This window comes from Lagopus muta, chromosome 1 (assembly GCF_023343835.1).
Source record: "Lagopus muta isolate bLagMut1 chromosome 1, bLagMut1 primary, whole genome shotgun sequence".
Classification (NCBI taxonomy): domain Eukaryota; kingdom Metazoa; phylum Chordata; class Aves; order Galliformes; family Phasianidae; genus Lagopus; species Lagopus muta.
The window spans coordinates 154,547,804-154,571,998 of record NC_064433.1 but is presented as its reverse complement, the minus strand read 5'-3'; the positions used below and the strand labels follow the sequence as shown (position 1 = coordinate 154,571,998).

General features: G+C 36.5%; 1 protein-coding gene across 4 annotated transcripts in view; it reads left to right on the top strand.

The window, feature by feature from the left end:
• PIBF1 (progesterone immunomodulatory binding factor 1) overlaps positions 1-24,195 on the top strand; it is a 158,332-nt gene that overhangs the window by 46,452 nt on the left and 87,685 nt on the right. For all 4 annotated transcript variants that reach the window (XM_048933302.1, XM_048933299.1, XM_048933301.1 and 1 more), the window contains exon 9: positions 690-788. In XM_048933302.1, the coding sequence (XP_048789259.1) occupies positions 690-788 (99 nt within the window). The remainder of the gene's footprint in view (positions 1-689; positions 789-24,195) is intronic.

The following is a 24,195-nucleotide window of genomic DNA, read 5'->3' as shown; positions in this document are numbered from 1 at the left end:
ATAAGCACTAAGTGCCATTTATAAAGTGGCAATAAACTGTAATACTACTGTTAATACCTATATCGTTTTTAACATAAGAGTTATATTTATTATTCTTAGTTCGTGTGATACTGTTCTGGTATGTATAGATGAAGTAGAAGTGAGCTAGTTTGCAAGTTTCAACAACAGCAAAAGGCAGACAGAAACACCAACAATATGTAATAACCAATATGACTGACTATCGAATTAGTTGTGTATGGAAGTAGGGTTTCTATGCTCAGCTAATCTTCCTGCTGTATCACAAAAGTTTTGAATCATGTCACTTAGGAGGACAACATAGATTTAGTGAAGTACCAAGTGTAAATGCAAATATGTATATACATGTATAAATACATTCCAATTACTGCAATGCATTTAATTCTCAGGAAAAAACAGAACAAAACAAAAAAACTAATTTGTAGTTCTTGTATTCTGAATTATTCGTGGGTTTCTGCATAAAAATAGGAACTTTGATCATTGTTTTTAGAATTTTAGAATGAGAAATTTTGTTGATAAGAATGAAATATAATGAATAGGCATATAGACAGATGTCTTTCTATTGCTCTATTAAAATTGAATTAGGTAGTATTGAAGTTAAGATCAGTCATTAGTAATCTATAAAATGAAATAGTCTAACCAAATATTGACACAGTTGCTTCTGTTTCCTTCAGAAATTTGAGAGAAGCAAGAGATAATGCTGTTGCTGAAAAAGAGAGAGCTGTTACTGCTGAAAGAGATGCTTTAAGAAAGTATGACCAACTCTTAGAACAGTAAGTATCTTTTAAAAATGAAAATAAATCTTAAAATGCAAGTACATTTATACTCAAAGTTTTAAGGAAGAGGAATGACCGGTGTGGCTTTCTGCTTACAAAGAATAATTTGAATTACAAGAATTTTGTTTAAATGAAGTTACAGATTTAATTCTAGTAGGTTTTTTTTGTTTTTTTTTCTTCCCATTACCAGCACGGTAACAATGTGGACATTTAATTCTTCTCTCACAATCCTGTAAAGACAGGCAATCGTCATTATGCCTCTCACAGAAAAGGTGTATTTCATGCTGTGCCATAGAAGTGCTCAAACTCTGAACTTCTTTATTTTTTTTTCTGGTTGAAGATATAAAGTTATCTATTATGATGACTTTTTCTAAAGTGTGGATGAAGAGCAACAGTCATGAACTGTTATGCTTATTACATGCTTCTTACTGTTCTCTTTCCTCCCTCTTTCATATTCAATATGTAAAGCACAGTATCTATATGAAGCTACAATTCTGTTCATATTGATAGGGGAAAACTGTTATTCTCTGCTGATTCACAAGCAGTTTGCTATCTTGCTTTGCAGCACCTTCTCTTTTTGCAAATTTAGAATATTAGATACGGTAAATAATGGGCTAATTTAAAACTACTGACCATAATCAAAGCTGTTCAGGGTAAGTTCATCATATGTGCTTAATCTTCGCGCTTGATTTGTTATCAACATCTTTGTTCCATAAAGAAAATCACAGTGCTTTAACCAGCTATGCCACTCAGTCATCTTGTTAAAGGAAGTACTTGATGTAAACTTGTTTGCTTGGAGATGTTTTTAGCTGTGCTTAATAATCTGTTAATTAACAATAAAATGTTAATTTAAGCATAGGCACAAATTATTTAAAAACCTTTTTTTAATGCATAGCTACATTACAGTGATAATACTAGTGAAGGATCTACATTGCCCCAGGATCACTCATGTGATGTGTCTTTTTTCTTTTTTTTTTTGCTATTTGTCATAATCTTGGTTAATACACTTGTGCTTCCATCCTACTATAATTTTTTCCATAAATAAGTATTCAAATAAAACTCCTATTTCCACTCTTAAAATGTTGATTAGTACAATTTTGGGAGTTCAAAGCAACAGGTTACTCCCCAGATGATTATGGTTGGTTTTTTTTTTAAATCTGTTTAGGAAAATGAAAAGGCCATATTTCACATCTTTAAAATAAAGGCATAGCTTTAAAAATACCACTCTTCCAAGACCATAGAGTTGTCAAGACTGTGACTTTCTCCACATTCCAAATAATTTATCAAAATTGTACTGCAAAATAATAAATTCACATAATAAGATGGAATGAAAAATTCCAACGTCTGAATTTACAGTTCTATAGAACAAAGAAATTTTCTAACATAACCAGAACATCCACGAATAAAAAAGGAATACTTGTGTTGTCCATTATTGTATTTAAGTGAATATAACAGTTAGCTCTGCTTTATTGAAAACAAGTTGACTCATCGTAGTTTCCACTGGTATCATAATCTATATAAGCAAACATGTTTGAAAGCTTCAGGATTATGTGGAATGTTGACTGGCCTGAATTCTGGTTAAATTAAGCCCCTGGCAAATCTTGTGATCAGAAGTGTAACTAATGCCCAATTTACTAGTCAGGTGCAGTTATTTCCATTTTGCTTGCTGATATAAGCAATAATAATAATAAAAAAAAGCAATAGCTTTTTGTAAATAGCTGCTTACAAATGCTGATAAAGTACTTAATGATAGTATTTGTGGAAGGCTATATTGATAAAGAATCTGCTGTTTCTACCTCAGAGTAGATCACTGTGATGTTAGGATGTAGTATTTGTTTCTTCTTTGATACTATACAGTTGTGAATTCTGTGTGAGAATATGCTTCATTTACCTCCAGTGAAATTAAAAAATCAATATTTTGGATTAAATTGCTGTCAGTGTTAAACCTTGAAGGAAATTGATGACCAAATAGAAATGTTTTCATTTTGCTTCAAGTTGCTGATATTATTACTGTTTCTAATTTTAAAGCTATATTAACTCAATTAACTCAATTGAATGTTTTGAGGTTGAATGGAGAGGGTCACTTCATAATACTTCCATCTTCTACTGCAAGGCTAAGTCGCAATACTAAATGTATGCCAACTTTTTCTTAGTTTGAATATTTCTTAAGTATTATTTTCAAAATAATGGCCATTAATCTCCTTACCAGAAAGCAAGCCAACAGAAAACTCCTTTGATTATTCACTTTTTTTAAACCTTGAGGAGTATAATTTCTTCTTCCAGAACTGTAGCTCAGCTTTATCTGTGTATCTGTGGAAACTGGTTTTATAAAAAAAAAAATCAGAAATATTGGGAATAGCAAGGAAACACCTATACAGTATGCAGGTGTATTTTTGGTTATATTTTGTTTTCTTGTGTTTTTTTTTTTTAATAAAATCTTTTTTTAGTGATCAAACAAGAAAATCTCAACTCTTCTTCAGTTAGTTCATTGCTGCTCATGGGATGTACTTGAAGTGATTTTTCTTGTTTTGTGTTCGGACTCATAAAATGAGATGTGCTGAAAATTGGTAATAGCTAAATACTAGTAGGAGAAGAAAAAATACAATGTTCGCAGACATTTTTCTTGATCAAAATACACACTTTTGTCCATAGTTGAGGACAGTATTACCAGGCTACATAGACTTATTTTCTGATACGCTGCAGCTACTCGATGTAAAACTGAACAGAAGCTGTAAAATACTGGGAATTTTCTTACTGTTTATTGTATGTGCTTTGTATCCCTTTAAAAACCTTGAATAAGAAATGTAAATATGTACCATGAAATCAGCTGTCTCAGTCACCACAATTTTCAGGCACTCACTTAACTATTACAGTTTTCTAGTATTTTAGCTCGTGATATGACAATTCTGTTGTATTATCCAACTTATTCAGCCTCTTTTCATCATTGTCTTTGGTGAACTACCTACTACTGTTTATTTATTTTTTTATCTTAGCATTAAGTTTCAACGTTATTTAAACTATAGCATTCTGACTATAAAATCTGTTATTGTAGCCATCACGTTTACATTATCATTTCATCTTTCAAAATTCTGTTGCTGCATGGCATGTATTGTGTAATACAAGTAGTACGGGATAAGGCCTGAAACAGATCTGGTAGCTTTAAAGCACAAAGGACATCGAAATCTAAATTAGGAATTAAAATCATTCTGTAAGTGTTTTTCCTCTGGGCGTACTTTCTGTCTTCCGTGTAACATTCAAAACATTTTGACAGAACCCTAACTAAACTTGAGGGTGAACCAGACCATTATGATACACACTTCTTCAATCTTAGTATCTCAATAACAATAAACGTTTTAGAATCAAGTGGGTAAATTCAGAATCTGATCACCTTCCTCTTAATTGGATAACTGGTAAAGAACAGTTTGTCTAACTAGGTGTTTATATGGTGGTCTGAGAAGGGAGTTAAAGCCTCATCATCTTGCGGACCTCCTAGTAAACCCATGGGAAACTCCCCAGAATATTAGACGTAGAGACTAACATTTATCTCAACTTTGGGCAGAGCTTGTCATCCACAGAGTCAAATTCAAACTGTTGAGAAAGAGGTATAAATGGGAAGCTAACTGCTACTCTTAGCCTACTCCTCACTTGTTGGTAGTGACACCTGTTTGACGCAAGTAACTCTCAACAATATGAAAAACACTAGCACATTGTTATATAGTGGAGGACAGCTAGTCTGTTTGATGAGTATTCTGTAAACGAGGAACCATCATGCTTGTGTTCATGAATGCTACCAAAACAATATACCTCTTTGAGCCAAGGTATTTTGAGCCAAGCCATGAGCTACCAGGAGCTGTTTGCCTTTGACAGTAGTCTATCCAGTATTGGGATACCCCTAACTGATGATAATTATATTGAAGACTTACCAAAGAAAAGGGACAATATGGTATTTACAGGTGGTATTTACAACTGATGAAACCATCATGAGAGTCTTTGTCATCCTGTGTGATGTTTGCTCTCTCTGTGAGATCAGTCTGTCTGTTGACCAGGAGGAGAATAGGAAAATCAGGGCTGAAGAACTGACTTCCTTTTTGCATGATCTTATTTCTAGCTATTATTTCCTTTGGTCAGGGTTGGCTCAGAGTTGTTTACATTCAGGGACCAGCAAATTTTTTTTGAAGCTATATGCCATCAACACTGAAATATTGCATCGCATACTAGATATTGAGATGTCTGTGTCCTTTAGCTTACGCTGAGGAAAGCTGCTTAAATACTTTCTGTTTTTTTAGCTAAATAACCTGGTGGCACAGTAATGCCTACTTATGTGACTATCTGGTTAACCGTAAGAATATTCTGTGAAGCAACTAAAATGAATGCACAATTAATGTTTAATGCATAGTTAACCAGAGTTTAAATTCTTGCTAAGCAATAACTTGGTCTGTGGGATCCTTGTGACATGTTAGCAGAATTTTTAGCAAATAGTATGTAGCAGTATTGGCACTTAGATGTACTGTGATGTTTGAGTCCTGGGGATACCAGAATGGGGTGGTACTAGTTTGAGATATTTATGATATCAGTGAGTGTACAGTTGTGAAGTGTTTTTTTATATCTAAAAGAAAAAAAAAGTTACTTACAAGCCAAAGTTCAGCCAGACTTAATTGAGATGGGATTATTTATTCAGAGTGGGGCTCTGAGAGCAGCACTAAATTAAAGTGGGGAGGTTGCGCTGCTGGTGATGATTAGTGAGAGGATTTGTAATTCCAGAGAAAAGGTGTGGTGCGAGGAATTGAACAAATCTACCAGAGGTGGTATGGAAGGGTACATCTGATAGAGTTGTAGGCAGATTTTCAAACAAAAAACTTCTTTTGTAGATCTCCATAGTGCTAGGTAAAATTCTTAGATATTGCTCATGTGAACATATGTTGTCCACTCCTTTCATATTACCTCTGCTTGTTAGCAAGTTTTTGTAATTGAAATGAAGCTGATGATGATGACTGAAGATGATGTTGCACACAGTCTGTACAGACATTTTTGATGAAGCATGAAGAACGTAGGGACTATGTATGCATGTGCCCTTACTAGGTAATCCAGAAGCAAAAAAAATCTGTAGCTTCTATCAGCTTCTCACCTACAGAATAAAAATACTTGCAGGCAGGAAAACTCGAGAAACTTTCTCTTAAGAGTGAGTAAGCATTTTAAACTTCATCATCAAATGGCAGAATAACTGTGGAAATAAAAGTATTGGAGATATTGTGTAAGTTCCTCTGAGATGAAGCTTGGGTGCCATGTAAAATACATACACATTTCAGTCATTTTAGTTTTTTCATAAAGTGTTAGATTTCATAACTTAGATATCAAATGTAAATTATGAAATGTAAAGTGTCCTTAATTTCCTTAACTACTGTTACTGTCTATTTGTATATCTTTTAAAATATTTGCATACTAAATACATGGTAAAAATGCTGCAACTTGTAGCTAATATTGTAACAGAAATACTACTGCATATATCTTTACTTAATGTAGTTTAAGCTTTGATGTGGAACTCTGCAGTTGTTTTCAGGGATATTCTGTTTCATGGAAGGTGTCCATTGCCATGGGTAAACAGATAAAAACAGTGATTCATCTGATTCATTCCTTCTGAAATTTTGCTTAATGTTAGTTGTGGCTTCTCTGGGATAGGAAACAGCCCTAGATAATAAGCTTAAAGATGATTTAGAAAGTTGCATTTTCCCATTTTTTCTTGGTTGCCAAAATCATTAGAATTGGTTTTGGATTGTAGAGAGAGGAAGAATTTTTCCTATTCAAATCCCTATGGGAAAAAGAAAACATTTTGATTGTGCAAAATGATACTGTGAGTAGTGAAAGTAATTAGAAGTCCTCATTCTTCTCTTCATGCTCCCTAACTTCAGACATATAAATGACTGTCAAATCTCCAACCATACTCGATATAAACTATTTCTCTAGGATTAAAAAAAAGGTGACTGATCTAAATTTTATGTCTCTTTGAGATGCCCAAAATTAGCTTAGATTGATGTCTTAATTATAAGATCTTTACATCTGGAACTACGTGAGGAATAACAGAATCACAGAATGACCAGGGTTGGAAGGGACTTCAAGGATCATGAATCTCCAACCCCCCTGCCACGTGCAGGGTCACCAACCTCCCCATTTAATACCAGGCTGCCCAGGGCCCCATCCAACCTGGCCTTGAACACCTCCAGGGATGGGGCATCCACAACCTCTATGGGCAGCCTGTTCCAGCACCTCACCACTCTCTCTGTAAAGAACTTCCCCTGACATCCAACCGAAATCTTCCCTCCTTCAACTTAAAACCATTTCCACTTGTCCTGCAGTTATCTTCCCTTTCAAAGAGTTGACTCCTCTCCTGTTTATGGGCTCCCTTTAGGTGCTGAAAGTCTGCAATGAGGTCACCCCGCAGCCTTCCTTTCTCCAGGCTGAACAAGCCCAGCTCCTTCAGCCTGTCTTTGTAGCCTGTCTTCGTAGTGGAGGTGCTCCAGCCCCCCAATCATCTTTGTAATATTACATTTTTTTTTGTAGCGTATTCATGAAGGACTTTTTTACTACAGGTGGTGTACTTTTTATAACATTGTGGCTTGGATTTGCATATTCCAGTACTGTTGCTTATGACACTGTTCCCATTCACAGGTTCTGGATTCTGGGTCTGATTTCTGTGTTATGTTGAAGTTTTGGGCTTTTTACAAAGCATTCCGTATACGTAGATAATGAGGTAAATATGAGGTTTATTTTCTTGGAGCTGGATGGCTTCTCTCCATTAAAATAAAGAAATAGCTTTTTCAAGTAGTTCATTTGCTGCAAGGTACTTGGTTCATTAAAATGTGCAAATGAACAGAGGGTAGCTATGTTGTGGCAATCAGTGTGCCTGCTAATCTGCTTGTTTGGTTGGTTGGTTGATTTACTTCTTAAAGCAATCTCTAGTGTTTATTTTGTTGATTTTCTCAAAAGGACAAAGCAGTTTTAATTTATCCATTGAAATATGCAAAAATAATGGCAATCTTTTTTTTTTAATGTAAAGTTGCTATCTATTGGCAAAGTGATTTGTGAGTTATTTTTAAAAACAGCTTTTACATTTATCTTTGTAAGTCTCTTTTGTAATGCCAGCTGTCTAAATCTTTTCATAAACTGCAGTTAAAGGAAGCATATTTTCCGTCATTATTTTAAAATATAATGTTTACTGGAAGGGCAGTCTAGTGAATTCCCACAGATGAAGTGTGAGTGCATTTCTCCCACTTGCAAATGAGTTCTTATTTCCTACAGTACATATTCTGATACCACAGTGAGTCATTTTCATCATGTTTTAGTTTAGGTTCTAAAACATTTTAAAACTTGGCAGATGCATGTAAATGAGCTTTGCATCCAGTTTTAGAAACTGCTTCCAAATAATCTACTAACATGATGACTGTGAATAGACCTTTTAGAATGTAGAAGTGTTCTTTGTGATAAGCCTAAAATCATTTGCAGAGATCTTTTTGTTGCTGTTATTGATGATGATGATGTTTGTTTTTATCTTTAGCATGTTTCAGTTTAACTATTCAGGAAATCAGACAAAATACTTTGGTGAAAGACGCTTGAGTTTTATAGACAAAGTGTTGTTAAATGGATTGTTTTAGCCAAGCAAGTGGTAGCTTTCTTTGCAAACTGAACCTTGTAAAATTTCATGCTATTTTATTTTTAAGTCTACAATTTTCTTATTGCCATCTCTGTTTTAAAATGATGTTATTATGCCATGTGTCATTCTATACCTTAATCTGCTCCTTAATGTGTAAGCTTGGCAATTTCATAATTCGAATATTAAAATGCATTACTAAATAGCTCATATGTTTAAAAGAAAATTATGAGTAACAGGAGTAGAATGGGAGGAAAATTAGGAAGACATAACAAGCATAGTTAGATTAAATTAAAAAAAAAACACCTCTCATTTGTGAGAGAATATTTTAATATTTTTATTTATCAGTTACTTAAATAATATTTGTTATTTTAAGTTTCCTGTCTTGGTTTTCTGGTGTCTGGAAAATTTATTATTATGAGAGCTTAAATACTTTATTCAGTTGTTGATACCCTATGTTTAGATGCACTCCCATTTCTGTAGTCTGGATTTGGATGCCATCCTAAATTTTCTCCAGTTGTTGGCAGCATTTGTTTTGCCAGTCCGATATTCACAGTAGGGCTAACTTTGCAAATCTGTGGTTCTCTCCTCCAGCTTTAACCATATGCATGTAGTCCACATTGCAACACAATATTATCACTAAGTTGCTCTTACTGTAATTGCTACCCTTAAAAATATCTTCAGCATTTTAATAGAAGCAGAAGAAGATGGGGAAAACATTTTAAACATTTTAAACTTGGATTACTAAGGCTTTCATTGTATATTTCCCCAGATCCTTTTTCCATTGGTTGTGCCACGTAACATATATAGGAAACCTACTTCAAAACCCTGTAACATCCTCCATTGTCTTGAATGCATTTAACTTTTCATTCAGGAGAATTTTTTTTATTTTTAAAGTTTGGGAGAAGTTAATTTAGGGAATCAAGAGTCAATTATTTTGTGAGAGAAAATGAGACAATATTCTACTATATTTGTTATGAAGCTTACAAAAAATTAATGGTAGGCAAAAGAGGAAATGTAATAAGGATGAGGGGTGGGAAAAAGCCATAATGAGAATGAAAATGAGAAGAGACAAAAGAGCAGTCTTGAAAACTTTATTGTTTAGGATTCATGCTATTTGCCAGTCTTACTCTTTGGAAGACTTATCAGTGCCAAGCAGGCACAAGACTTGTGTGAAGGGATTTAGTAATTGAAGGCAGTGTATCAGTGGTGGTAAAGTCCATTCCTCTGTTCTGCCCACATAGTTCTGTCCAGCTATTTTCAGAGGCTGAATCTGTGAATCTTATCAATCTTAATTTCTATGCATTTTGCTTAGTCAAGTTGAATACCTCTTTTTGATTCTAAAATATTTTTACCAGTTAATTTTTTGGCTGATGCTTTACTAGAACCCTTGAAAATACTGTGGTTTTGTTTCCTAGTAAAAGTCTGTTTAGTTCGTAACACCATTTCAGATTTTATTTTTAAATGTAATCGACTGATAGACTTTGTATGAATTTGGAAATTAATTTTTGAGAAAAGCAGTTAAGTGCAACATGGATGTGACTTGCAGCACTCTTGTTTAACTTCACATTCTTGCACTGGGATGAAATAAGTCATGCCTACAAAATACTTGTTTTCCCCCACTGGCTTAGAAAAGAAGTCTACATGATTAGCTCAGATCACAATAATAGAATAGTGTGGGTTGGAAGGGATCTTTAAGATCACCTAGTTCCAGCCTCCTGCTATAGGCAGGGACACCTCCCTCTAGACCATGCTCATAGCCCCATCCAGCCTGGACTTCAATGCTTCCAGAGAGGAGGCATTCACAATTTCTCTGGGCAACCTGTTCCAGTGTCTCACCACCCTCATAGTAAAGAATTTCTTCCTAATATTTAGTCTAAATCTATCATCTTCCAGTTAAAAACTGTTTCCCCTTGTCCTTCACCAACATTCTTACTGAGTCCTGTTCTATACAGAATATTTAAATATTTGTCAGATGTTAATCATTAAATTAAACCTTTTCATTGCAAGTACAGTATTTTTTTTTTTTTTTAATGAACTGTAGTGTATTCCATGATTAGTAGAGAAACAGAAGTTCATTGAGTTTATATATACAGTTGTGATTATACAGAGGATTAAATCTCATTAATGAACCTGCAAAATGTGGGAAGACATGCTTCAAAATTAGCTCATGTTAATTAGGTACTTCACATACATGTAAGTTTCTTTGGTTCTAAATGTATAACAATACCGTTAAGGAAAGTATGCATAACTATATTTAAATTTTAGTGCATTGTTGATGTGTACAGATTTTGCACGTACTAATGGTTTTCCAACCGGTTGCCACAGTAACATCTGGGGGCAGATTTTCCTTGACTAGATTCCACTGAAGTCTTACCAATACCTTTTGTACTCAAGCACCACCTAACCTCAGAGGCACTTAAAATCAGCCTGAATTCCAAGTTGGAGCACATCTGGATGGAATTCGGCGTACATACTCGGAAGTGTCCTGGTTTGGAAACCTAAGTACTTATTTTGATAAGGGCAGGAAAGTGCTTGAACTCTGTTCAAGTCCCTGGAGGGTGTTTTTTTATTAGGTTGTAGCTAACTCATGCAATAGAACTGAGTTCACTCCAGAGCACTGTTAGTAGTGGTAATTGCTAAGCTTGCCTCTTTTTTTAACATGTTGCGAGCACTCATCCAGGAAGTTCAAGACTTTGGTCCTTTCCCTCTCTTTCTCCCTAGTTACTTGTTGTTACTAGGATGTTAGTCCATTTGCCTGAACAACTGGCAGCAAGTGTTGCTATGAGTTAACTCTGTGTGGGTCAAAGCAAATGGTGCAAAAGAGAACAATAAGTTATTTTTGGTTTTGTGAAATCTAATCGTACAAATACACACAAAACCATAAAAATACAGTTAAAATACACGTTTCAGAAAAGTTATATTTACACACAGCTGTAAGGCTTTTTGCATTTATTTTTCCATTATTTAAATAAAAACACTGATGTGGATACTGGAAATAAAAAAGTTTACTTGTAACATTTATAAGCCTTACAAACTTTACAGAGAATGAACCTCCAGGATGTTTCATTCTTTTGTCATTTCTTATAATCATATTTTCATAAATTAAACAAATTTCCACTATTCCTAGTGGGAGCTATTTTAGTTGTCAGTGTTCAGATGAGATTTTAATTCCTGTTATAATGTTATTTTCCTGGATTTTAGCAAGTAGTTCTGGTGCCAGCATTAGTCCTTAAATATCTGTTGTTTTGGATGCTTACCTGCTCATTAAAGTCCTTGTCAGACTTGATTTTTCTACTGTAGCTTATCTCATTTCTCACGGGATAGGTTCCTTGTTGTCTTCAACATATGATTAGCATTTTGTTTAGTCTTGACCTTACTTCAAAATAGATCTGAAGTGTTCCAGTTAATTTCCTGCTGTATCTTTTATGATACCATCATTTCCACTGGATGTACCATAGTGATTCCTGGAATTGTATGCTTTTTGCATAGCTGGATCATATTAATAGTTCAGTTATCCCGAAGTCATGTGATGTATCTAGATCTTTTTGCTCCGTCTTCTCTCTCTAAGCATCTGGATTTTGGGTCAGAATAGTTAGTGTCTTCTGTTTTCTAGGCCTGCTCTAAGTCCTGGATTTGTATATGTATTCTTACTTGTTTTTATATGGTTATGTTACTCATTTATAAATCACCCTCCAGCTTATTAGAGAGGCACATCATTCTGGAAGATGTGCGGCCTTTTTGCTTCAAGTTCTAAACATTACAACTCATCTAAATGTAAGTGTACTAAGAAGAGTTGCAAATGTACAAGATATTGTTATAGTCAGTGGAGACTTAGTAAATGCAATTAGCGAGGTTTAGAGAGCTTTTCAGCTGACCAAATAAAAGTTGCTGTTTCAGGGCTGCAGGGTTCATTGGTTATATTGAGGACCTAACTTACACATAGATACCTGTTCACCTCTCTAGGCAGCCTGTGCTCTCATCACCCACATGGTATGTAAGTGCTTCCTGGTATTCTGAGGGAACTTCCTGTGTTGTAGTTTGTATCTGTTGCCTCTGATTCTACTACTAGGCACTGCTCCATCCTCTTTGCACCTTCCCATCAGATATGCATGTTCATTGACCATGTTCTTGCCGATCCTTCCCTTGTCCAGGCTAAACAGTCTTAAGTCTCTCAGACTTTCAGAGAATCTCCAGTACCATAATTTACATGACCTTTCATTGGACTCTCTCCATAATGTCCCTGTACCAGTGGACTCAGAACTGGACACAATACTCCAGATCCGGCCTTCCAGTGCTCAGCAGAGGGGAAGAATTGCTTCTCTTGATCTGATGGCAGTACTTTGCCTGGTACAGCTAAGGATACCACTAGCCTTCTTTGCATCCTGGACACACTACTAACTCCTGTTCAACTTGGTGTCTACCAGGTCTTGCAAGTATCTTTCTGCAGAGCTGCTTTTCAGCTGATCTTCATCCAGCATGTACTGGCGTCTGGGGTTGTTCCTCCCTTGTTACAGGACTCTGTATTTCTTGATGAGCTTCATGAAGTTATTGTCAGACCTGTCCTGGCCTGTCCCCCTCTGGATGGCAGTACAACCCTTTGGTACAACAGTCACTCTCCACTCAGTTTTGTGTCATCAGTAAGTTTGCTGAGGATGCGCTGCCCCATCTTCTAGTTCACTAACAGTAATTATGTTGAACAGGACTGGACCTTTTGGGTACACTGTTAGTTATTGGCATCCAACTAGACTTCATCCCACTGACCACTAGCCCCCTCACCTGAGCATTTAGTTTTCAGTCCACACTGTTTATCAACCTTCCTCCATCAGCTTCTCTATGAAGATTTTACAGAATGCAGCATAAAAATGTTTAATGTCCTAAACACAAGCATCCAGTATCAAATAGGGTATTTGGATGTTCACAGGGTTGACACGTAGCATTTGCACTTTTGAAGCAGCAGTTAAACTAAATGGAATTCTTAAGTCATAAGTGGGAGAGTAATTGAGTCAAACCTGTAAATTTTGACAAGTTTAATCACAACTCCAAATGCATAATGAATTTGTAGAATTATGTATATAGCCACCTTTCCATTGCTTATATAGAGGATAAAAGCATTCTTTACTTTTTTTGTTTTTTATTTATTTATTTGTTTATTTTTATTTAATGGACAAGCAAGGAGAAAAAGAACAGCAGCAAAATTTCTCACAATAACTGTTGTACCAGATTTCTGGACAAGCTGAAGTATAGGAGGAATCCATATTACATTTGGAAATAAGGAAAGTAGGCAGTTTTTAATAAGGATCTTCAAAGCACTTTTATTGTCAATTATTTTGGGGTTGCAGCCACTGTATTTCATTACATTAGCCAGGATGATAAATGGCATTAGAGAGATTGTCAGCAAAAATCTGTTTTGGTGCATATAGAATCTCTTTCCTCAAATTCTAAGCCAGAAGATAAAGCACGTTCAGGTACAGAAATACTTAGCTGTTGTAGTCACTGATTTCTTAGTAGTTCTGAAATAGTTGGCTACAATATAAATGATTGTTTAAGTGTTACCATGGACTCATTTTAGCATGAAATGGACAGGACATGTATTTGTGGTGTGACACTGAACTGGCAAAATTAATATTTCTATTATCTTTGTTTGTACTCAGAAGTAGAAGAAGAACTGTACAGAACATTATCCTTATCATGTATTTCTGTTCTTAGTTGTCATAAATGTATACAGCGGATATAGCAATTAACTATATTATGTAGGCAAATAACACTCTTTAATTTAGAAACTATTAGCAGCTAGTACAATAATACAATAAAAGGCGATGTCACATGAATGTCAGAGAATCTGTATTAATGTAACCCTACAGCAATTTCATAAAGAAAGAATTGAAGCTTTTGAAAACTACCTTTAGTGAAATTCGATTGATAAGAAATAGAAAGCAATCTTAGGTCAGCAGGATAAGAGAGATTGGCAGTAAGAAGGTTTCATTTCTATTTTTCCGTCCTGAGATACAACACAATTGCCTGAGCAAAGATTACTGAAACATGTTTTTCATCTACATTAATTTAAAAAAAAAAATTGTTCAACAATTCAGCAATGCCTCAGTAGGAAACAAAAACTGAATTACTTAGAAAAAGGAAAAGAAATCTCAAAACTTACAATTTTGGCTCTAGTATATGTTTCTAGTCAATGTGAATTTTCATTATTGAATTGGGAAACATGTAAGATTCACTAAACTGAGAATACTTGTAAGTTGATTCCCTGTCTGGGTTTTTTTGTCTTTTAACAGTTCTTACAAACCTGTCCAAGGGTTTCTGTTTTTGTCTTTTTCATTATTTATTTTTTTTCTGTATTCACTAGTCACAAAAAAGCATGAAACAAATTACTCTGCCTCTCTTAATTTTTCTGTTTTCATAAATTAGTAATCTACCAATTTTAATAATAATGAAAATGTTGACTAGCATTACTTTTTGATTTTTAGAAGTCCATAGGTTTTACTCGGATTTGTTTTGTAATTACTAGCCATGTGGTCTACCTTTCTAGGTCCTGCTATGCAGAAAATGTTTTATCTGGAAGAATGTCTTTTCAATACACTCCAGGTTTTCAGAACACCATAGTATAAATAGTTAGCAGTTTCAAAATATGTTTCACTTTCTACCAATTATTATTTTACCCATGTATTATAGCTTACCTACATAATGTTAAGACATTTTTAAGCATCGCTTCTTAAATTCTCAAACTCTCTTACTGTTTTAGTAATAGTTATTTTTCTATAATGTTTGCGATTTTAGCAGTTTCATAATTCTGTTGCTTTCCTACTCCACATAGCATCCTGCAAAATAAATCTTTGTATGTTCAGATTGGTGCCAAGATGCCAGCAGTACAAATTGTAACGCATGATTCATATTAAAAACTCCTGGGGCATTTATTGGTGTGCTAGTGCATTCTTATGGAATGACAAAGATTAATTTATATGTGTGAATGCTGATCACTAAAAAAGATTATCTTTGTTGATCTTGCATGTGTGCACATTTGGTATCTATTCCATGTTCTATAAATGTTTAGTGTAGTCATTCTCTTTACTGCCATATTAATTCTAAAATAGCTCATGATCATTTTCAAAACAAATCCTCTGAAATACTAAACTCATTTTGTTTATAAGCTGGAACCATAATGCATTTCCCAAAATAAAAATAAAATTTGTATAAAGTGAAGCATAATCTAACATAAGAGGAAGTATATATCAATATTTTAAACAATAACTGAATTTTCATTTAAAAAAAATGACAGCAGAATAGTTCTGCAGGTACAACATAGGTTCATATAAATTTTTTCTAGAACTGTGAAAAATTTCAATTCTATTTCTTCCCATTGAATTGTGCTCAAGAACATTGCCTTTCACTTCAGTCATCTTTCATGTTGTAATTTTGTCCTTATTGCATATTTAATAACAATATAATTCCATTAAATAGATTATAAAACTTTGCAGAAACTTCAAAAAATGTGGTAGAATCTCCAAAAAAGACAATTTTAACATTGAAAATGAGTAAAAAAAAATGTTTCCTCAATCAGAGAATGAAAGAAATGCTCTAAATATTTGAGAGTACTGTAGATAGATATATTTACACCCTTGGAGTCATTTCTATGTCAAATGGTCCTTTTTTTTCTTCAGATTTGTTTTGCTCTTTGGTATTCTTTTAAACAGTTCCAACCTCTATTTTTTGTGGGTTTTTTGTTTTTTTCTTTTTTTGAAGCTGCACAAACTGACTTTAAGTCAGTGAAAAAAGTAAAATGGGAATTGTACATGCCGTTAGAGCTGTGGAAACTTGAATTCATAGAAAGAATGGTAACAGAGCACCAAGTGTTGTATACTTATATTTTAAAGTGTAAAGTCTGGTAAAAATGTGTGCAGTAGCAGTAGTCTTTTGTTTCAACGTGTACGCTAAATTCTTTTTCTAATGAATATTTCAAGTACTTTCCACAAAGTTAATACACCTGTTTGTTTGTTTGTTTGTTGTAGACTAGGAGTACCACTGTTATATACTGTTTACTTTATTAATCATATTGTATGCCTTATTTGATCATGATCTGAGAGATGCATTGAATAACTTTAAACACATACTTTACATTCCTATAGATCCATAGTACAGTTGTTGGACATACCCTGCATTTTTAAAGAAGCAAAAAAGGATTGCTCACATTCATAAAAGAGCTTGCTTTCAAGCCAAGAATGACAGATGCTGTTACAGCTGAGAACTGAGTGTTTTAGGAAAACACTCTTAAGAGTAGTTAACTTAGGTCAAAGTTAAGAAGTTACTATAAGATGCCTTTATCTGGAGTGGAGGTAAAGCTAGAAGAGGAGTGGATATTGGTTGTGCATTCTGTTGAAGGATTATGTTCTGATTCAATCAGTGAGCATTATCTGAAGGGAATAAATAGGTCTCAGTCTTTATCAATTTAAAATGGGCCTCGTTTTTCATATTCCTCATTTATAAGCAAATATATTTGCAAGGAATTTTTTATTGTTTGTATTTGATATTGCAGAGTGTGTGTAAATGATGGTATCCCAAAGAGCGGTGAAGAGGGGAGTTGTTTGCACATAATCCAAACTTTTGTGGCCTGGATTTGACTGTACCATGCCAAAGCAACATATTTGTCCTATTTTAACTTTGACATGGTTAGCTAATGCTTAAATTCATTCCAGCTGCTATAGAATATAATTCACATGAGGGATTGACTGTCGTTTTAGGGAAGAATATAAGATAATTGAGTAAATGAAAATTTGAAAGTAAAAGAATCAAATATCTTAAAAATGGGAGAGAATATGGTTAAGACTGAAGAACTTAAAGAACATTGTGTTTAACAATGCCATATCTAACACTTTTAATGCATGGTATTTTAGAAACACAAGAGATAAAAGAACACAGACTGAACAGTGTATCACTTAATGTACCAAAAATCCTGGCACGCACTATTGCTCTTAAGTGATGATAGTTTTAGTTCTTAATATATTGCAATTGCTCCATATTGCTTCACCTATGTAAGCATTTTTTTTCAGAATTTAAAGCAAACACTACAAGCTAACAAACTTCACAACATTCCAAAAATGGCATAGAAATAATTCCTCATAACTGTCCAAGTCAGTAACTTTACAAACCTAAAAGAACTTTTCACTGTCCAGCAAGAAAACTTTGGAAATATATTATTATTGACAAAATATCATAACGTCTGTAATTGCTGAAAAATGTATTATTCTGCAGTTGTAACAAATGTTATTCTTTGATTAATGTTTTATGTTGTGTGTGATGATAAGGGGCAAATAACCAATGATTCATTTGGCTTTAAAAAGACATATTTGTATGTAAACAAACAAGTTGTGTTTAATTTTGTTACATTCTGTGGTTAGGGAACAGATTCATAAAGAACTTTATTAACTTAAGTTCTTTACAGAGAGAGTGGTGAGGTGCTGGAACAGGCTGCCCAGAGAGGTTGTGGATGCCCCATCCCTGGAGGTGTTCAAGGCCAGATTGGATGGGGCCCTGGGCAGCCTGGTCTAGTATTAAATGGGGAGGTTGGTGGCCCTGCCTGTGGCGGGGGCGTTGGAGATTCATGATCCTTGAGGTCCCTTCCAACCTTGGCCATTCTGTGATTCCGTGAATATTTCATTCTGTTTTCAGGAAGCATTTTTAGGATGGGATAAAATGCTAAATATTCTGTCTTCCAGTGCTGGTGTTGCAGGCAGAATTGAATTAGCTTGATATTTTTATCTTACTCTGAAGGGTTGAATTTACATTGCAGGTTCTAAAGAAGTTGTTCAAACAGATTAAGCCACAGGTCTCTCAATAATCCTTTACAGAATTTTAGAATTTGACACGTATTGAAAATGCTGTTTGTGTTTGTTACTATTCCTTACATGTTTTAATTCAAACAATTAATTCAGGGAAGTCCTGTGTTTTACATGAGTCAAACAAGTGGATTCTGTGGTTACTTTTGGCATATAAAAAACTGCATGTACACAGTTTGTCATGTTTTCTGGGTGTACCTGATGTAGCTTTACATTAGTCAGCTCATACACAATTACTAGTTTCAGCACAGAGCTAAGCAAAGACTAACTTACTGTTCTTAGTTTATATAGAGTCTTCGATGCTCTTCATTATTCAAATGCTCTTCGTTATTGAAAGCCCAGACTTTATCTGAAAACCTACTGTGGCCAAAACAATTGTAAATCCTAGCAGTACACATCTAGAAGTAATGTTTTTGATGTATTTTAATGTATTTTAATGAAATACTGATTTCCTCACGTTTGTTTCCAGATACATACATTTATACACTCAAGTGTAAAGTCAGTTTCCTTTGCTTGTCAGAATTCATTCATATCACCTATGATAAACAGTCCTGCATGTTCATGCTCAGTTCCTTTTAACACTGAGAGGCTATAGTGTGTGAAGGCCACAGCTTTTACTGCTGCTACTTTTTCTTCACTTATCCAGGGGCATCACCTCCACCAGTAGTTTTCTCATTGAAGATAACTTCCTCAAGTTTAATGCATATTTTTTTATTTCCTTTGCTTCAAAGGGGTAAAACAGACATTTTGTTTAAGAACTAAAGCACTGACAAACAGAAGGTGTTATTAAAACTTCCAGAAGTAGCTTCTGAAAGACTGTGTTTACTTTTTACAAAAACAGGAGATGCAGTTGGAGGTTGTGTTTTGAGTAAAATTGTTTCTTCATTTCCTAAGATCTTCACTACCATGACAGATACCTTTTACCTCATGTAAGGACTTTGTTCCAGTAATTTGCTGACGCTTCATCCTTGAGGGCAGTTTACATTTTCATATCTCTGGATATGGATATGTGCTCTACTTCCAAGTTCTCTACCGTTACATGGATAATAGTGGAGTAATAGTATTTTCATATCATTTGTTAATAAAAGTAAAAATGAGGTTTCCTGACTTAGGAATAACTGATCTTATGGAATTGTTTTACTGGATTAGTGTTGAATATGTTATTAAATAGAATTGCCTGTTCCCAACTAAAAGAAAGTAAAATAAAGTGAGGGATAATGGTTTAAGTATTGTTTTCATAACAGCTTGGAAACAAGGCAAGATAAATCATATTACGTTAGACACCATAGAAAGTGTATATCTTCCTCTACAAATTTGAACAAATCTAGAATAAATTTGAGAAGGTTTTTTATTTCCTAGCTGGGAAAACTGCCTGTGTTGCTGCTGTTCATTAGTCAGTCCCAAGCACTCTGACAGAGGGATCCTGCTAGTTGTAATGTAATTGATAAAGTTATTTATAAAAGGCGGGAAACCGCTGATGTTCATGACAGTTCTGCTTAGTGGGACTGCTAGGTTGTCAGAACTAGTTTCTTTACTCGTAACAGTTATAGGTGGGTGTTAATGGTTTATGGGCTGGTTCAGCTCAGTTCTGTGACTAGCAGGACGGAGAGATTCGCAAATCTGCGCCTTTGGAAACAGGGGACCCCAAATAATTGAAAACAACAGCAACGAGGAGAAACAAACTAATTCATGGTATATAAATATGGTATCAGAATGTAAGATAACACACTATAATGCAATATAATTAGAATTGAAGCTAATAAATATAATGAGAAAGAGTGTCCAGAAAGTGGAAAAGCTGCACCATAACGCTGAGGTGAGATGCACAGTCAGGTTAAGCAGCAGGGAGGAGAGCTGAAAAAGGGAAGGTCTTGTGACCTTGCCAGGAGTTATATCTCCTCTCTGAATGCAAAGTGTTCTGGGGTATGTGTTCTTCTTCTCTTCTGGACAGGTGCCCAGAACTGGAGCATTAACTCTTTAACTCCCAATGCACTATATGATGTTATGATTTAGAATACTGATAACCAAAAATCATAAAACCATGACATCCCACCCCTTATTCCACATCACTACATCATGCTCAATATATACAAACAAACCATAATTACCAAACATTAAAGACATGCACACATGCACACACATATATATACATGAAATTACTGACTGCACTCCTGCAAATCAAATTCCCCTGTGGTACACATTGAACATCTCCATTTTTCTGCATCACCCACCAAGTGGACCGAGGTCCCTGGGCAAAAATGGTTCCATGAAGAGGTTTACTCTTCCCAGAAGCTGGAAAGACCCAAAGAGCTTTTCTCAACACGTTCTTTACGTGTACTACAGAGACCTTATCTTCCTCCACAGTACGTAGGGAGCTGGCAGGACCACAGCGATTGATCGATCTTTGTGCGTTGACCAACCAGATGGCTTCTGCCAAAATGCTTCTCCCAGTGCTTAAATGTTCCGCCACCCATTGCTTTCAATATAGTTTTTAACAACCCAATGTATCATTCAGTTTTACCAGAAGCTGGTGCATGATAGGGGATTTGATAAATCCACTTAATGCCATGATCTTTGGCCGAAGTATTTACAAGAGAATTTTTGAAATGAGTCTCGTTATCTGATTCTATTCTTTCCGGAGTGCCATGTCTCCACTGGGCTTGTTTGTCAAGATCTAATGTGGTATTTTGGGTGGTAGCATGGGGTTCTGTGTATGTATCAAGCCACCCAGTGATTGCCTCCACCATATTGAGTACATAAGCACCATTGCGAGATCATGCAAGGTGATATAATCAACCTGCTTCATCTCCCCATAATTATGCTTCTGCCATCGCCCTTCCCCCCAGAGAGGTTTCATCCTCTTGGCTTGTTTGATTGTGGCGCATGTGTCACAGTTATGAATAACTTCTGCAATAGCATCCATAGTTAAGTCCACCCCTCAGTCTCTAGCCCATTTATATATTGCATCTCTTCCTTGATGTCCCGTAGTCTCATGGCCCACCAAGGTAGAAATAAATCACTCTTGTGTTGCCAGTCCAAGTCTATCTGAGCCACCTTAATTCTGGCAGCTCGATCTACCTCATAGTTATTTTGTTGTTCTTCAGTAGCCTGAATCTTGGGCACATGAGAACCTACATGATGCACCTTTATAACCATATTCTTTATTCGGGCAGCAACATCCTACCACAGTTCAGTAGCCCAAATAAATTTACCCCTTCTTTGCCAGTTGTTTTGTTCCCACTGTTGTAACCACCTGAATATTTTAAGCAAGCTGAAGGGAAGGAAGACCTGTGTGGATGAACTGGGAACTATTGTTGAGTATCTGAAAGAAAAATGGACTCTATGTCCTCCGGAAGAAGGGACAACCTACTTAGGGAGATTACAAGGAAGTTGCTAAGGTATGCAGGGAGGAAGTTAGAGAGGCAAAAGCCCAACTTGACCTCAGATTAGCCACTGCAGTAAAAGAGGATAAGAAATACTTTTACAAATATATCAGTGGTAAGAGAAGGACCAAGGAGAATTTCCATTCTTTACTTGATGCAGCGGGAATATGGCCACTGAGGATAAGAGGGCTGAGGTCCTCAATGCCTTCTTTAAATCTACTTTTAATAGGCAGATCAGTTATCCTCAGGGCACTTTACATCCTGATCTGGAAGTCTGGGGTGCTACGCAGAATGTGATTCAAGTGGAGACAGTCAAAGAGCTCCTACTCCATCTGGACTGTCACAAGTCCATGGGACTGGATGGGCTCCACCCTCCGGTGCTGAGGGAGCTGGCAGGGGTGATTGCCAACCTGCATGCAATCTACCAATGCTCCTTATTGTCTGGAGAGGCCCCAGAGGATTGGAGGCTTGCCAATGTGACTCCCATCTGCAAGAAGGGCCATAAGGAGGATCTGGGGAACTACAGGCCTGTCAATCTAACCTCGGTACCAGGGAAAGTTATGGAGCAAATCACCTTGGGTGAGATCACACGGCACGTGCGTGGCATCCAGGCGATCAGGCCCAGCCAGCACAGGTTCATGAAAGGCAGGTCATGCTTGAGCAACCTCATCTCCATCTACAACTGGGTGACCAGCCTGGTAGACGAGGGAAAGGCTGTTGATGTAGACTACCTAGACTTCAGCAAAGCCTTTGACATGGTCTCTCACAGTATTCTCTTGGGGAAACTGGCTGCCTGTGGCCTGGACAGGTATACCCTTCTTTGGGTAAGGAACTGGCTAGAGGGCCATGCCCAGAGGGTAGTAGTTAATGGAGTTAAGTCCAGCTGGTGACCCGTTTGTTACAAGTGGTGTCCCCCAGGGGTCTGTACTGGGGCCCATCTTGTCTTTATTGATGACCTAGATGAGGGGATCAAGTGTACCCTCGGTACTTTTGCAGATGACACCAAGGTGGGAGGTGGTGTTGGTCTGCCTGAAGGTAGGGAGGCCCTTCAGAGGTATCTGTATAAGCTGGATCGCTGGGCTGAAGCCAATGGGATGAGGTTCAACAAGGCCAAGTGCCGGGTCCTGCAATTTGGCCACAACAACCCCAGGCAGCGCTATTAGGCTTGGGGCTGAGTGGCTGGATGCCTGTGAAGAGGAAAGGAACCTGGGGGTGTTGGTTGATGCTCGACTGAACACGATCCAGCCCTGGTGGCCAAGAAGGCCAATGCCATTCTGGCCTGCATCAGAAATAGTGTGGCCAGCAGGAGCAGGGAGGTGATCATCCTCCTGTACTCAGCACTGGTGATGCTGCAACTCAAATGCTGTGTTCAGTTTTGAGCCCCTCAGCGCAAGAAAGACATCAAGGTCCTGGAACGTTTCCAGAGAAGGGCAACAAAACTGGGAGAGATCTGGAGCAAAGGTCTTACTGGCGAACAGCTGCAGGAGCTGGGATTGTTCAGTCTGGAGAAGAGGAGGCTCAGGGGAGACCTCATCACACCCTGTAACTGCCTGAAGGGAGGTTGCGATGAGGAGGGATTTGGCCTCTTCTCTCAGGACAAACAGGACCCGAGGAAAAGGCGACAAGTTGTGCCATGGGAGATTTAGATTAGATATAAGGGAAAACTTGTTCTCTGAAAGAGTGGTCAAGCGCTGGAATAGCCTGCCCAGGGAAGTGGTGGAGTCACTGTCCCTGGCACTATTCAGCAGGCATCTGGATGAGGTGCTATGAGATATGGTTTAGTAGCTTAGTGGGTAGTAACGTTGATACAGGAGTAGGAGGACAGTTGGACAAAATGATTTTGTAAGTCCTTTTCAACCTTGTGATTCTATGATTCTGTATATTCTGTGATATTTTTTGATGTTCTAAGGATATTGCTGACTATTAACAAAGTACATATAGGCAAATATCTCATGTCATTTGGTGGTAAATTTGGAAGTGTTATTTATCATCTGTACGTAAGGAAATTACGTAAATTTAATAACCATGAATTCTGCGTAAGAAAAAACTTAGTATAATTAGAAATTCTGTTGTATAGCACTATACATGAAGCAAGACATTGCTAAATAATGTAGAATTTTCTACTTGACATTGTATACATAGACCTACAGCAATTGAAAAATAACACAAAAGTTTGACACTGTTTACCGCTGTGGCTAGCACACAATGACCAATTTGTTTCTCAAGTCTGCTGTTAGATTATCTGCATTCAAACTTGAGATATGAATGACACAGAGCTGATACGATATCTCACCTGCAGTTGGTGATGCTGGACTGAACATGAGCCGACATTGTGCCCAGGTGGCCAAGAGGGGCAACGGCATCCTGGCCTCGTTAGAAATAGTGTGGCCAGCAGGAGCAGGGAGATAATCATCCCCCCATACTCAGCTCTGGTAAGTACTGTGTTCAGTTTTGGGCCCCTCACTACAAGAAAGACGTCAATACCATATAACGTGTCCAGAGAAGGTCAACGAACTGATGAAGGGTCTGTAGGACAA